We start from the raw sequence: 16,728 nt of genomic DNA on the forward strand, positions 1-16,728 counted from the left end.
TGTTGTAATATCAATGCAAGCAAAGCTGGATCATTCCTGCCTGGATTTGGCATTTCATAGGGCGGCCTGTAGCATAGTAGTTAAGGTACATGACCTGCAAGGTCGGTGGTTCTAATCCCGGTGTAGCCACAATAAGATCCGCATAGCCGTTGGGCCCTTGAGCAAGGCCCTTAACCCTGCATTGCTCCAGGGGAGGATTGTCTCCTGCTTAGTATAATCAACTGTACGTCGCTGTGGATAAGAGCGTCTGCCAAATGTCATTAATGTAATGTAATGTAATTCCAGAATTCCTGGTATAGCAATTAAACAACCAGTTCATATAAACTACCGGATTTCACCTCTATCAGGTGTGATGTTCTGTATTAATTTCCAATTGGGCTGTGGGTTACCAATCATACCCAACAATACAGACTCTGCTGGGCATTTAATATTTTCAGGTAGTGAATGAACTAGATCAGCAGGAATGGTTAACTGCATAATTTGGCAACAATCCTGGTCATCTACTGTATGTGCTGTAGCCTGCCGTTGCAGCTAAAACCATCAGAAAATCCATCCCACTGACCAATGTTTTACACAAGCTCCTGAGCTCAGAGGTAGATACAGGAAGGTGTTCATGTACTGCCTCATATTCATACATTTGCAGCAGCACTGCCCTCAGTAGCCACTGCTGCTCTCCTACACGTTTCCTGAGCTCATCAGCAGTACTGTCCTTTATGATTGGTCTATGTGTTACCTCTGGATGTTTTGCACTTTTTGCCCATAGCAGCTCATAAGCATTTTGACATTTTTGTTCAAATTGAATGGTGTAGATTGTCTTGATGGAAAGGAAAAGGTTCTCCAATCGTCCCCGCTTTTCGTCTGTTGCTGGCTCGCCAATAAATGTAGGAATTTGGTCCTCAATGAAGTAAAACTTGTAGTCTGGTATTCAGGTCAACAGCAATTTATTAAGATAGCAAAAATAGTATGAAACATACCACGTAAAAGCAAGGCAAGGCAATTACAAATGTTAGAAAAGCTTTTATGCTCCAAACCTCCTGAAGTAAAATGCAGGTACCTCTCCCTGATTGGGTGACAGGCAGACGAATACACATTATTTTGTATGCATGTGATGTGATCAAGGATACCAAATGGTCATTGTCAGCAAAACAGGCAGTAAACCCCCTTGATCATTCAGTATGAGCTTCCTAACCCACCTTGATCATTCAGTATGGTTGAGGTGTTAGGTAACCATCCAAGAACACCATCCAAGAATTCTTCCCTACACATGTCAACCCTTCAGGAAACCCGACTCCACTCATCAGGCTCACTAAGGGAAAAGGACTATACCTTTTTCTAGCAGGGGAAGCCCCCTGGGGAAACCAGGGAATATGGAGTGGGTTTTTCGGTTAGGAATACCCTTCTGAGAGCAACAGAGAGAATCTTAGCCCTCTGCCTGAACACAACCATGGGACCTGTCCACCTGGTGAGTGTGTACGCCCCAACACTTGGCTCCTCGCAAGAAATAAAGGAAGTTTTATGATGAGCTTGAGGCGAGTTTAGTTAACATCCCTAAACAAGAACAGCTTTACTTGCTTGGTGACTTCAATTCAAGAGTTGGCACAGATCATGTCTCCTGGCCATCTTCCTTGGGACACCGTGGCATTGGTAAAATGAATGAGAATTCATCTTTGCATTACCAACTCATACTTTCAGACTAAACCCCGTCACAAATTCTCCTAGAGGCACTCATGATCTGGTCACTGGCACCAGCTGGACCTGATCTTATCACGACGGGCTGATCTCAGAGGCATCGTTCAAACACACAGTTTCCACAGCGCAGACTGTGACACAGGCCACGTCCTTGTGTGCTGCAGAGCAGACAAAAAAATATTAATTGAGCCAAACCAACAGGAGCCCCTCGCATTGACAGCAGCAAAGCAGCTAATCTCTGCGCCCTAGAGGAATCCCTCCCCGATTTACCCCAATCTTGCTCTGCCCAGCAGTATTGGGATGGCTTACAGGACACCATCCATAGCATGGCCTTGACAGTTTTTGGCAAAAAGCTGAGACCTTGTGAGCAGGAGCGGCCTTTTCCAGATGGTTGAGCAGATAGGTGGCCCCCCAAAACTCCTCTGCATCCTCCAGTCCTTCCATACCGACATGAAAGGCACCATTCAGTTTGATGTGTCCACTTCAGACCCCTTCAAAATCTGTTGTGGTGTCAAGCAGGGATGTGTTTTGGCGCCCACCTTGTTTGGGATATTCTTTTCTCTACTCCTGCAGCATGCTTTCGGAACATCAACTGAGGGAGTCATCCTACACACAAGGACCGATGGTAAACTATTCAACCTCACTTGACTAAAAGCTAAATCAAAGGTCAGACCACTCATCATCTGGGACATGCTGTTCGCTGATGATCCAGCAGTGGCAGCACATTCCCAGGAGCACCTGCAAATCCTCATGGACCAGTTCACCCAAACATGCCAGGACTTCAGCCTGACCATCAGCCTTAACAAAACCAAGTCGATGGGACAGGGCACTGACAACCCCCCCACCATCAGCATCAACAATTACACACTGGAAGCTGTCAGCACTTACCTTGGGTCCACCATCACCAACAACCTGTCACTCGATGCAGAGCTCAGCAGCTGCATTGGAAAAGCAGCCTCTACTTTTGGGAAGCTCACAGCTAGAGTATGGGACAATGGCAAGCTCACAGCCCATACAAAGTTGCAGCTGTACAGAGCCTGTGTCATTAACACACTTCGGTATTGCAGCAAAGCTTGGACCACCTATTCACATCAAGAGCGGAGGCTAAACAGCTTCCACCTGTGGAATCATACTGGGCATCACGTGGAGGGACAGGATCACTCACACTGCAGTCCTGGAGAAAGCACAGCTTCCCAGTATGTACTCTCTTCTAAGGCAGCGACATCTTCCCTGGCTGGGCCATGTTCGGCGGATGGATGACGGACGAATCCTGAAGGACATTCTTTATGCAGAATTGTCATCTGCCAAGAGGTCCTTCAACATCAACCCTTTCACCTGGGAAGATGCCGCTCAGGTCTTCAGTGGCAACAGTGGGCTGCTGACACCGGAAACCACCTTGGCTCAACACCTTGAAGCAAAGAGAACAGAGGAAGAAACAACAAGACACCACCACACCATCAACATCATCAGGTCCAGCCGAGTCTGCCTCTCATGGATTGGACTCTATAGTCACAGCAGATGATGACCCAAGACTAGTGACAGTTAGTTAGTTAGTTAGTTAGACAAATGAGTGTGTTAATATAATTAGTACTATACAAAATCTATGTTAGTTGGTATTAGTAGATTAGTCCTATCTACAAACATGAATGGAGAAAAGGCAGGAAGTAAGAAAAGCAAGACTGAGAAATAATTGCGAGAAAACACCCGAATAGTGAATCACGCAGACAGGGTAGTGACTTGGGCTTGGAGATACATAGAGACACAGACATCACAGGGGAAGATGAGTGCAGTGGACTATGAATGTAAACAGAAAACCAGACAAGAATATGAAAAATAAATTTACAAGAATAAAAAATTAAAGGTACAATTGGTCATTTCGGACGTCTACCGGTCAAGAGAGGAATAGCAGCAACAAACACCTTCAAACCACAACACTATTTATCCCTCCCCCTTCTCTGTAAATGCGCTGATGTTGAAATGCCATTGGCAGTTATACAATGTTTTGGTACAGAGTGTCAGGCCGTCAACTGTATATTTTGAAACCTGAACACAGACAGAGGTCGAGTCAACATGTCAGTGAGCCTTGTTCAATGATCGGAAGGGATTTACAATGGTCTTGTAACAATGTTTTAACACAAAAATCTTACCTATTGTCCCTTTAAACTAACAGACAAAACAACATTACACTGGTTGCCCTTCTCTGAACTTTTTCTAGTGCCTCTATGTCCTTCTTCTAATGCAGTCCCCAGAACTGCACACAGTACTCCAAGTGTGGTCTAACAATAGCATTGTATAAGGTGAGTATAACTTCCTTGGACTTATAATCAATACTCCTGGCTATGTAAACTAGCATCCTATTGGCCTTTTTTACTGCAACCGCACATTGGAAATCCATGTGAAAATGTATGTGTTTTTAGCTCGGAAACAAACTAAACATTTGCCCCAGATTTATGAAAGAGGAGTAGAGGCAGCTTATTTTCTTATCCACGTGTGTATGTTGATAAATACCAATCAATCGTAAACAAAAAGCATGTGCAGAAATTGTATAATTAGCCACTAAAATACCTTATAAGGACCACGGAAATCAATTTCACGCAATTTAAAGAGATGGCCAAGAAAAAAAACTGTGTAGCCTACACATGATCTGATCAGTACATCTGTACTGCTATTTTGTAACTTCTCGTTGTGAACATGAAAATATATATAAAACTTATTTAGGACTTAATATCTTCTATGCCATGATGTTTTCTTATAATAAACTTGAACTCGCGTTATTGTTCGTTGTTTATTCTGTTCAAAAACGGACAAGGAAATTAATTTGATTTCAAACCTGATGAAGATCCACTGGGATCGAAACGTTGTCTCCAATGAAAGTGTGTGACGAGCATATCAGTGTGCAGGCTTCCTTCTTTTCATCCAAACTAACATTGGCAATTTGCCTATTTTTGTTTATATAGGCTACATAAACTATGTATGTGCCACATAGGAATGGTTTGAAATAAAACTGGAGGCAAAGTTATAAAATTATAGGAGAGACGTTACTGTCTGGGATTATCAAGGAGCGATATATTTTCACTGTCCTGTGCCAGTCCGTAAGTTGCTGAGGACGGAAAGCATCTGACCATGTTCTGGAAGTAAGCCATGCTTTAATCTTCTATTCAAGTAATACATGTAATCTAGAGAGAGTCTAGATGCGTTCATATCATATAGGAATGACCAAATTACCACCTGACTGGGAAAAACAGTTGACGTCAACCTCTAAAATTAAATGCATGTCGAAAAACAAAACTCATTAACAAAGTGCATGCCATGCCACTTCTATACCATGACGTTTGAACTTGAACTTGCCGTTATTGTTCCTTGTTTCTTCTGTGAGCCTCAACATAAATCGGGTCGGTCTTTGAATATGCACTCTTTCCGAAGTAGGCTACGCCATGCCCCAAATCTTCTAATAAGCAAATGCCATACATTTACATGTAATGTTCAGAGAAGCCAGGCATATAAACAACAAAAGCAGGGTATGCCCTATTTATAACAAACTTTTAAACTTGTTGGCTATGCCCTATTTATCATAAACTTTTTATGTGTTTTATGGAATTTATATTACACTATATATTACATTACTGGAATCACCCATTTTAATGTTGAATCCTGTTGTGTTTTTATATGATATGAATAATTATAATATTCAATTGGCTTATTAAAATAATTTTGTCACTCAAAATCAAAATAAAATATAAATGAATGCAATGATAAATGCACAAAGCACGCTTTACAACTGTGCACTTTTATTTCCATGCACAATATGAACAGCTGAGACCATGTAAAGTCATAATGTCACTTACTACTATGAAAACCCAATCCACAAAATTTGGCACTGTCCAGATCCAGAAACGGAAGATGGGAGGGAACTTGAATTCCTCCAATTAGAACATGCAAAAATATTTTTGTGTCGTTATCATCCTACCCAGTTTGTGAAATGTCAGTTTGTTTTTGTGGGTCATATCTGACAAGAAAATTTGGCTATTTAAAATGGGGAAGTGGGTTTGAGTGCATCTCAAAAAAAAATTTTATTGTGGAAAACTTTTTCTTCTGTAATTTAATTTAAAAAGTGAAACTTTCATATATTCCAAACGGAATTATACTCAAGAAAATCTAAAATCCAGTATCTCAAAATATTAGAGTATTACATGAGACCAATCAAAAAAATGATTTATAATACAGAGATGTCAACCTTCTGAAACGTATGTTCATTTATGCACTCAATACTTGGTTTTTTCTTGGTTGGTCCTTTTGCAGAAATTACTGCATCAATGTGGCGTGGCATGGAGGCAATCAGCCTGTGGTGTTATGGTAGCCCAGGTAGCTTTGATAGTGGCTTTCAGCTCGTCTGTATTGTTGGGTCTGGTGTCTCTCATCTTCCTCTTGACAATACCCCATAGATTCTCTATGGGGTTCAGGTCAGGCGAGTGGGCTGGCCAATCAAGCACAGTAATAGCAGTCAGCAAAACACTAGTTACTAGTAGTTTTGGCACTATGGGCAGGTGCCAAGTCCTGCTGGAAAAGGAAATCAGCATCTCCATAAAGCTCTGGGACCTTGATTTCCAAATTAAATGGAAAATTTACTTTAATCTGAAAAGAGGACCTTGGACCACTGAGCAACGGTCCAGTTCTTTTTCTCTTTTTCTGGTTCAGTGGCTGCGGTCATCCCTGTTGCTTGTGTACTTTTTCCTATACTTTTCCCTTCCAGTCAACTTTCCATGAATATGCTTTGATACAGCACTCAGCGAACAGCCAGCCCTTTCAGCAATGACCTTCTGTGCCTTACCCTCCTTGTGGAGTGTGTTAAAGAGTGTGGTCGGTGGACGTCGTCAATGCCAACAGGCCACTGAGTGGTTCTGTTGACCATTGACCATTGACCAGTGAACCCATGGGAGGGCGGCAGGGGCCCCACCAGGGCCACGTGCACATGGTTAAAACATTTCTTAGGAACCAAGAAAGGCAACAACGGGGCCTTTACATGGCGATGCACCTTAGAACGTAGGCATACAATGCAGGTGTTGGCCCAGTTGAAAACCTCCTTCTTGAACCCGTGCCAAACAAACCTAGCTGACACCATCTTCTGAGGCGACTTCTTGCCCAGGTGGGAAAGACCATGAATGGCATCGAAAACCTGTCGTCTCCACCCATTGGGCACTACCGCCCGTGCCCAGTGGAAACATCGCGTGTTGCTGGCGTCGTCAAACGCAATGTCCTGCAGCTGAAGCCCCATGACGGCACTCCTACAGGCCAGTACACCAGTACACCTACACGAGGCTTGATCGACTGCCATCCGGGCGTAGTTGATTCCAAGGTGGACAGCACTGACAATGGCCCGGGAGAGGCAATCAGCTACACGGTTGACTTTACCAGCAACATGCCAGATGTCTGTAGTGAACTCGGAGATAAAAGTGAGCTGGCGCTGCTGATGGGCAGACCACAGTTCCGACACCTTGGCCACGGCAAACAACAACGGTTTATGGTCAACAAACGCAGTGAACAGCTGGGGTTTCCAGCAGGAAATGGAAGTGGCTAGTTGGTGGCTGAAAAAGGTGAGCGGCTTCCAGCTCCTCTAGGCTGCTCAAACACAGCGCCGACGGCATAATCTGAAGCGTTGGTGAGGGCGATAGGTGCCTCAGGTACAGGGTGCGCCAGCATGGCTGCATTTTGGTGGCTGAGAAAGCACTGTCCATCTCCCCAGACCAATCGATGGCCTTTTTGGGGGGCATGCCATTGAGGGCCTCAAAAAGGGGCTGCATGAGCTGGGCTGCAAGGGGAATTAAATGATTGTAAAAGTTCACCATTCCCAGGAACTCTTGCAGGGCCTTCACAGTGAGGGGTTGGGGAAAACCGTTAACAGCCTCCACCTTCAACAGCAGTGGCACCGCACTGTCCTCAGTGATCCAGCACCCGAGGAAGTCAATGGGAAGCCAGTCCGAACTGGCACTTGGCCGGATTGATAATAAGGCTATGCTGGCTAAGCCACTTAAAGAGAGTTTGAAGGTTAGACATGTGTACCGTCATGGAGGCACTGGCAACGAGAATATAATCCAGATAGACAAAAACAGCATCATGTCCGTCAGGCGCTGGAAAGCCTGTGCTGTGTTTTTCAGGCTGAACGGCATCCGCAAGAATTCCCAAAGGCCAAATGGCGTGATCACTGCCGTCTTCTGGACGTCCTGCGGCTGTAGAGAAACCCTGCACAGGTATCGGTCGGGGATCATGGTGTCATTGAGACACCTATAATCTCACAGGGGTGCCAACTGTTGCCAGGCTTCAGCACGATGTGGAGAGGCGAGGACCAGGGACTGTCTGACCGGCAAATTATGCCGAGGCGTTCCATGGTACGGAACCCCACCTGGGCCACAGCAAGTTTCCCCAGGTCAAGGCGTCAAGCGCGGGCATGGACAGGCAAGCCAGCAGTCAGGATGTGGTGTTCCACACTGTGCTTAGTGGAGGCAGCAGAAAAGGTGGGCTTAGTAAGGCTTGGGAACTTCACATCAGCAGATGAGACTGTGCTAGACATGCCACAACTGCTAAGTGAGGGGAGCTTGAGCCCCTTTTTTGCCTGGTGTTAATTGTATTTGATCTTTTCTTTATTTTTTATTGAAATTCTACCAAATATAAAGTGGGAAAGGTATAGTAGTGTCCACAAAAAATACACCTTAATTTAAAGTACTTACAGTAAGTAAGTATCCACCAAATACAACTTGAAAAGAAAATGAAAAAGCACCACATCCCCAGACCTAGTTCGGCTACAGTGAATTATATCTCTCAGGTAGGCACTGTTTTAATCATGATTAAACAACACTTACTCACTTTTCATTACATTACATTACATTACATTATTGGCATTTGGCAGATGCTCTTATCCAGAGCGACGTACAGTTGATTAGACTAAGCAGGAGACAATCCTCCCCTGGAGCAATGCAGGGTTAAGGGTCTTGCTCAAGGGCCCAACGGCTGTGCGGATCTTATTGTGGCTACCCCGGGATTAGAACCACCAACCTTGCGTGTCCCAGTCATTTACCTTAACCACGACACTACAGGCCGCCCCCAAATGGTTGGCATTTATCCAAAGTGCTGTACAATTGATGCTTCTCATTCACCGATTCATACACACACTCACACACTCACACACCAACGGCGATTGGCTGCCATGCAAGGCAGGAGCATTTGGGAGCATCAGGGACACTTCGACACAGCCCGGGCGGGGGATCGACCCGGCAACCCTCCGACTGCCAGATGACTGCTCTTACTGCCTGAGCCATGTCACCCCCATGTTATATATATCCATTATCCGTGCCAATTGCCACCATCACGCTGTAATTTCACCATTACTAGCTTCGGTACTCGTGAGCAAGCAAGCTAGTCTAATTGTCATTAAACGATGTTATCTCTGTCATGCTCAACTTCCAAATATGTAATTAATTTCTGAAGCAGGCGTTTTGCATAGTTTTGGTAACTGAGCGATTAGTCACCCCCTTTTCTTTATAGCCAGTTTTTAAAAACTTGATGTTTAAAAGTTATTATTATTTGGGCATGTCACAGTGATTTCCTTCTTAAAATCAAAGTTTCAATCAATCAATCAATTTTGATTGGGAAATAAGAAATACACCTGTCTCCAATGAAAGGCAAAATACTCTCACCTCCCTGACCCTGGATCAGTTTTTCAGCCATAAGCATACACGTAACAAATATATAACAGTGTGTTTAATAGTGTATGTGAGTAATTGTATGTGTTTTTGTTTTTGAATATAATATAATACTGTGTTTTTTTTCCTCTCAGTGTGATGCTCCAAAACAGACGTTACTAAAATCAAACTGTAGTTCAGTACCATATGTCTCCTTTATAAAATATATGCAGTGTAACAAAATGATACAGAACATGTATCAATCATGGCAGAGTAGGACTGATGATCTCGAATCCTATCATTATAATGAAAGGTAAAACAGGTCAGCAAAACTCTATGCTGACATTTTCGTCCAGTTCTAGGCTTTTAATTTGGTTTTGGGATAAACATGTCATTAATTTTGACCATCTGCTCTGCTGGTTGCAGAAAGTGCATGGACTAATGTGTTTCCGTAGAATTTAAATGGTTCCCATGTTATAAACATAGTGTGTGATTATGGATGGTAGTGGTGTGGCAACATCAGGGTGGGAATAGTGTGTCAGTGGGGTGACTGCCCTTTTTTTTTGCTTGAGCCCCTGCCCCCCAAAATGTCTGTGCACAGCTCTGTGATATACCCACAAACAGTGGTGATAAAAAAAACTCCCTGATGGGAAGAAATCTTGAGAGATATCCAGCTATAATAATAATATTCATAATAATAGCTTCATTTGCACAGCATCTTTCATGGAGACTGCAGTGCAACATGCTTAACAGGGAAAAAAAACTAAAATGGAAGGCAAAAAGCACCATTCTCTGCAAATTGATACTCAATCCACCCTGTCTGTGGCACCAACAATCATTCCACGGTCAAGTGACTTAGATCAGGGTTTCTCAAAGTGGGTGCCACGGCACCCCTAGACAACTGCCGCGAAATAATTTGATCATAGTTGGAATTTAGCTATTTTAAGTAGGCCTATAAAATTATGTTATAACAGTTTAAACGTCAAGTTCAAAATTGTTTTCAGTCATTTGTATAGAAACGGATATCCCTTCACGCACATAATTTTGGCACAAAGAAAACACCGTACATGCATTTTTTTCTTGTGCTAAAATGTATACACTACCGCATTTATTCTGAAGCGCGCTTTTATAACATTAACTGTCAGCAGATGTCGTAGGCTAGCTTGATGAGAAAAATAAAGTATGGATAGGTTTCTTAAGAGAACAAATAACGTGACACCCATTCAGCAACTGACATCGGAGGCCGTGTCCGACCATCCAGGAGAAGCAAAACGGCCAAAACTAAGGTTTTACAAAGATTGCTACCTGAAGTATGGTTTCAGCTGGTGTGGTGCTACTACGAGCCCCACGCCACTATGCCTGGGAGAAGTTAGCTAATGAAGCGATGGTACCAAGCAAATTAGCACAGCACTTTGAAACAAAGCATTCAGGACACAAGTCTAAAGACATAGAATATTTTAAGAGACTGAAATCACAAAATGAGGCAGAGAGTGAACGTATGCTTTCAACTGTGCGTGTGTCTGACAAAGCACAAGAGGCTAGTTTTTTAGTGGCCGAGTTAGTTGCCAAAGCTAAAAAGGCACACACCATCGCAGAATCGCTCATATTGCCAGTGTGCAAGAAAATCGTTGGAGTTATGCTAGGGCCAGATGCTGTCAAAAGAAAATTCCGCTATCAGACAGCACCATCAAACGGCGCATTGACGATATGTCTGATGACATGGAATCTGTCCTCTGTGAGAAACTACGGTTGAGGGGGAAATTTGCTCTCCAAATTGACGATTCAACTGATGCTAGTGGTCTTTGCCAGCTGATCGCTAACGTGAGGTACGTGGATGAAGATAGTATTGCAGAGAATTTTTTTTATTTTGTAAAGCTTTGTGCCATGCTACAGGTGACGAGATATTCAGGGTCACGGATGACTACTACAGGGAACATAGTCTTACCTGGGATATGTGTGTAGGTATTTGCACCGACGGTACTGCCGCTATGACCGGACGGATCAAAGGCTTTGTAACAAAAGCTAAACAGAGAAATCCCACCATGGTCGTAACCCATTGCATGCTGCATCGAGAGGCGCTTATGGCAAAAACTATGCCTCCCGATCTCACTGATGTTTTGGATCAAGCCGTAAAAATAGTGAATTACATAAAGTCCCGCCCACTCAACACATGCTTATTCAGCACGCTCTGCAGTGAAATGGGATCGCAGCACCAGGGCCTTTTACTGCACACAGAGGTCAGGTGGTTGTCGAGGGGGAGAACATTGACCTGGCTTTATGAACTAAGAGCTACTGGCATTTTCGAGTGAGCATGACATTCCTTTTAAAGGACAGATAAATGATAACTCATGGTGGCTGAAACTTGCTTACTTAGCTGACATTTTTGGCCACATGAATGAGCTAAATATGAAAATGCAGGGAAGGAAAGAAAATATCCTGACAGCAACAGACAGAATCAATGGCTTCAGAACAAAACTTGGCCAGTGGCAACAAAGAGTGGCTCAAAAAAGCATTGATATGTTGCCCTTGACAGCTAAAAATGCCACAGACAAGACAGCAGATTTTTTAAACTCTGTATCTGTACACCTGGCTATGCTGGAGAAAAGGTTTGAGACCGATTTCCTACACACAAATGAAGAATTTGACTGGGTTCGAGATCCATTCCACTCTCTCGCCACAGAGTCAGCGTCAAGGTGCTTGACTACAATGAGTCAAGATGAGCTTGCAGAGCTAAAAATGGACCGCACACTTGGATTACAACACAGTGAATTGTCTTTGGACACATTTTGGATTAATGTGGGGCAGGAGTATCCCTCAATTTCAGAAAGTGCTCTCAATGTCTTGATTCAATTCCACACCTCCTACCTCTGTGAACTGGCATTCTGCTCTCTCACATACCTCAAGAATAAACTGAGGCAAAGGCTGTCAGTAGAACAGGACCTGCGCCTGGCACTGTCGACAATCCCCCCTCGTATTAAGAGACTTTGTAGTCAGAGGCAGGCACATGTGTCCCATTAAATTGACCAGTTGGCTGTGTGGACACCAGACATTGTAAAAGCTCTTTGTAGCCAAACACCTTTTGTTGAAGGCCTAAACTTGTTATTTTCTGTTCATTGTGGGGCAGGCCTACCTAGTTTCGCAAAAGTGCTTATAATTGCTCATGTAATGTGTTTACATTTGAGAAAATATACAAATGTGTTATAAATGTTACATAAGAAATAGGCTATGGGAACTTTTGAATTAAACTGAATGTATCTGTTTTACTGAATTAAAAAAAAATATAATAATAATCATCATCATCTAATATTAATTAAAAAAAAATAATAATGATGAAAATAGTTATAATGGGGCCTATCATACATTATGCTTAATGTAAAAATGTTAAACAATGCCAGAAATAAGCTCCTGAGAGTGAAAAGTAATCAGTATCTTAGGGGTGCCGTGAATGAAAAAACTATGTGTAGGGGTGACCTGAGTCCAAAAAGTTTGAGAATCACTGACTTAGATCATATTTCTTCTCCATTCTGACATTTGGTCTGAAAAACAAATGAACCTCTTCGCCCTGTCTGCATGCTTTTATGCTTTTTGCCAAATCTGTATTATTGTACAGCTGCCATTGTATTTATTCATATTAAGTTGAAAGGTTTTTCCCCTTGATTGACATGGAAATATTGTCAGTTATCTATGTGCTATCTTTAGCTATGTGCTTCTTTGAGCTGTGGTGGAAGTTTGTCGCATGATTGCCTTCAAACTACTGGAAGTAGAAAATTGCATCTAACACATTATAAAGACTTCAACCCAAAAACTATGTTGAGTATTAAGAACTACTGTAACTATGGTGGTCTACTTCAAACAACATGTACCACTGGGCAGGCTGCTGAGGATTCAATCAAATATTCTCTTTGAATCAACAACCAAATAGATTATTTTCAGAGGAATGCAGGACTCAAAGAGTCATAATTTCTAGAAATTTATTAGGTAAGTATTTTGTTGCTATATGTACTTACATGTACTTATTATGTGTCTTGTTACTTTCTTGTAATTAATGCTCTGTAAAATAAACTCAAAGAGGTAATCACTGCCAAATACAAGTACATAGTATATATCTGAACTAATGGTAGAAGCCTTGAAAATTGATGTTCAAGAAAAGACTCTTATACTTTGATTAAACTACACGTAATTCAATGGTAGCATGATGGGTAAAGGGCCCCACAATGATGTTGCATATTGGCTACAGAGGATGGTTGTGGGTGTGGTCTATTTTCCTTGTTGCCCTGCTTCTATATCAACATTATTGGTCAATCATCCCTTGTTCAGTCAAAAGAAAATTGCTTTTTAATTATTTTGTCAGACTAAGGTGGGGCCCTCTTGGGCATAGTGCAGACTGGTGCAGACTGCAGGGGTGTGCGCTATGCCAGTGTTTGAGAGTGGCATGTTATAGCACAATTCCACGTTGAGATGTATAGCTGAGCAAAGTCTGTTGACAGCAGTACTTCTACTCTCGGATATTGGTATAATATGGCATAAGAGTGTACGAGATGTGTATTACAATATATGCAAGTCCACTTTAGGACAGGTAGATAGTGTAATAGTTTAACAACAATATTTTAGGATATAATATTTTGACAAGAGAATATAATAGCACAAAACTGTAATAATTTCACTCTGGGATAGGTATATTAGACGGAATGGAGTATAACATATTTTGGTGGTATATTAGGGCATTAAAGTTTATGAGGGGTGTATTGTAGTATACTTCCACTGTGTGAGAGATTCACTGTTGTAAAATATATGGTATTCAGGTGTAATTTGATTTTGATACCAGGTGAGCTGGCCACCCTGTTGCAGGAGGCCACTGTCAAGATCATCAGCCACAGCACCTGCAGTAAGTTATATGATGTTGCTGTTACTCCCAGAATGCTCTGTGCTGGAAATCTGCAGGGAGGGGTGGATGCGTGCCAGGTGAGAATCAATCAATCTGACTGTACAATGTGTATGTTTGTGTAGACCTGTGCTTGTGTGTCTGTATGGACCCATGCATGCAGTGCTGTGCAAAACTATTTTTATTTCCTCATTTCCTGCATATTTGACTGAATTAATTGAGATCTTTTGACAAAATATAATAATCGACAAAGGGGACCTGAGTAAACACAAAACACATTTTCTAAATTACTATTTAATTAATTTAACGAAACAAGTTATCAAACACCCACATCACCACTGTACCATCACCCCCTTAACCCCTTTGTGTGCAGATGGCAAATCTGGCAACCCTTACACATTTTTGCAGTGTTCTAATTTGAGGCTTTACAACTTCAGAGATGAGCATCCCAGAGACTTGAGAAATAGCTTAAATGAAGCACAGTTATACCAACTTTGAAAAGAAAGTTAATTAAGTGCTACAAATACGAAAAAAGTATTTTACTTTACAATGAAATACTAAGAGTCAGAAATGGATGAAGGTAAACCTATACATTTACTGAATTAGAAACTCCTTGTCCACAAGTGTGCAAAATCTAAGGGTGACACATAGAAGTGCTCAATATCTATGAAGCAAAATATAAGCAGTGTACCTTGGTGTCCCTTAGGGTCTTAAAATCTATCCAAATGGATAAATTGTCCATTGTGGTAAATCATAAAAGAAATATAAATGGTTGGCATTTATATAGCGCCTTTATTTATTACTTTACCCTAATTGTGCATGGAGTGATGTTCAACACTTGACTCTCACAAGCTAATGTTGCCTAGTAAGCCATCATTTCTTATTTAGTAAGCTAACCAGCCTAGTTACAAACTGCATTATTACCTCATCTCATTGGTATATACATTAGTTCTGTAGTAACTTAAGCATGTGAATGTAACGTTTGATACATTTTTGAGACGGGTGCGTGGGGGTTGGACCCAAAAAGATGTGATAGTCCCGTCCGTGCTTTATCGGGAATGTCCAGTGAAGAAGAAGAAGAAGAAGAAGAAGAAGAAGACAAAGAAGAAGAAGAAGAAGAAGAAGACTCAAGTGCACTGACAAACATGAGGCAACAATTTCACAAAGACATGACATGAACACTGAGCTTATATGCAGGTGTAGACAGGTGCAGACAATTAGCTTGAGAGCAGCATGCAAATGGAAATCAGGTGTGGAGGATTGACAAGTTAACAAGATAGTAATCATTAGTAATAAACCTATCCTGACCTAGCATTAGAAATAAAACATAAAAACGTGGCGAGACTAGACTAACATAATATGTGACATGACAATACAATAACTAAGACAATAACTTAACATGAAACATGACATGACAAGCACGAAACATGACAATTTTGACATTACATGACTTATTAATCACCATGAAAATAATGACTTCACTTGTCCATTCATAACGTTACCTTGATGACTTTGATGTGCATGACACCGTGGTCATTGAGCTAACTTCGCTAGCTAGCCAAACAGTCTTCCTTTGTGACATTTAGGGATAATGTCAAGGAGGAAAGGTAATATAAACTGAGTGTTCTGAACAGAACACGGGGAAGCAGCTGCTTCCACCAGAAGTTAATGTGCGTTCAATGGTATTTTCTCTCCTCCTGAGGAATGTGGTTTATGATTATGGTTGCTTATTATCTCACACACTAAAAGACTTTGATTGATGTGAATTGGACCAATAACTTTTGACAAAACGACAAATAACTGCACAACGTGCCTGTGTTCGGAAGACCGTGTTAGCTCACAATGGTCCGAACACCACCGTATAAGCCTGCCCGGTTTGTAGTCTCTTGTTAGCAACAGCTTCAGCAACAGCTTGTCACAGTGGAGCACTATTACCATGTCACTGTTTGCTGAAATGGATCATGTATGAGATTCACACCAGGTTTTTACAAAAACTGAAGAATTTTGCTTCATACACACACAAAAACCAAAGCTGTTTCAAAGTAATCTTTTTGTTTTTCGTCATGAACGTTGCACTGTTCGGAGCATGGTTAGCTAACTTGGTTTTCGGAACACAGTGTGTTTACATTAACAGCCAAATCATCCCTTTAGTTCAATATGTTGTAGTTAGAGGGGCATTCATCTTCTTTACAAAGTTCTGTGACAAACCATTCTCAATTGGCTGACTTATCCTGATTGATAGGTGAAGCAGTCTATCCAAAGTTGCGATAAGATAATAATATATTATTATCCTAAAAGGGCCGGCGTGGGTGCAGGTTTTTGTTTTAACCCAGCAGTAACACACCTGATTACACTAATGAACTAATTGTGGTCTTTAATCAAGAGCTTGATGAGTAGAATCAGCTGTTTTAGTCCTGTGCTAAAACAACAACCTGCACACACACCGGCCCTTTCTGGATATGATTGGACACCCCTGTTGTAGCT

The 16,728-nt window shown here is 41.9% G+C and overlaps 1 protein-coding gene across 1 annotated transcript in view; it reads left to right on the forward strand.

The window, feature by feature from the left end:
* The window catches only part of LOC133126607 (suppressor of tumorigenicity 14 protein homolog), a 460,185-nt gene that overhangs the window by 425,566 nt on the left and 17,891 nt on the right, over nt 1-16,728 (forward strand). The window contains exon 17 of the mRNA XM_061238951.1: nt 14,188-14,324. Coding sequence (XP_061094935.1) covers nt 14,188-14,324 — 137 coding nt within the window. The remainder of the gene's footprint in view (nt 1-14,187; nt 14,325-16,728) is intronic.

This window comes from Conger conger, chromosome 4 (assembly GCF_963514075.1).
Source record: "Conger conger chromosome 4, fConCon1.1, whole genome shotgun sequence".
Taxonomy (NCBI): Eukaryota; Metazoa; Chordata; class Actinopteri; order Anguilliformes; family Congridae; genus Conger; species Conger conger.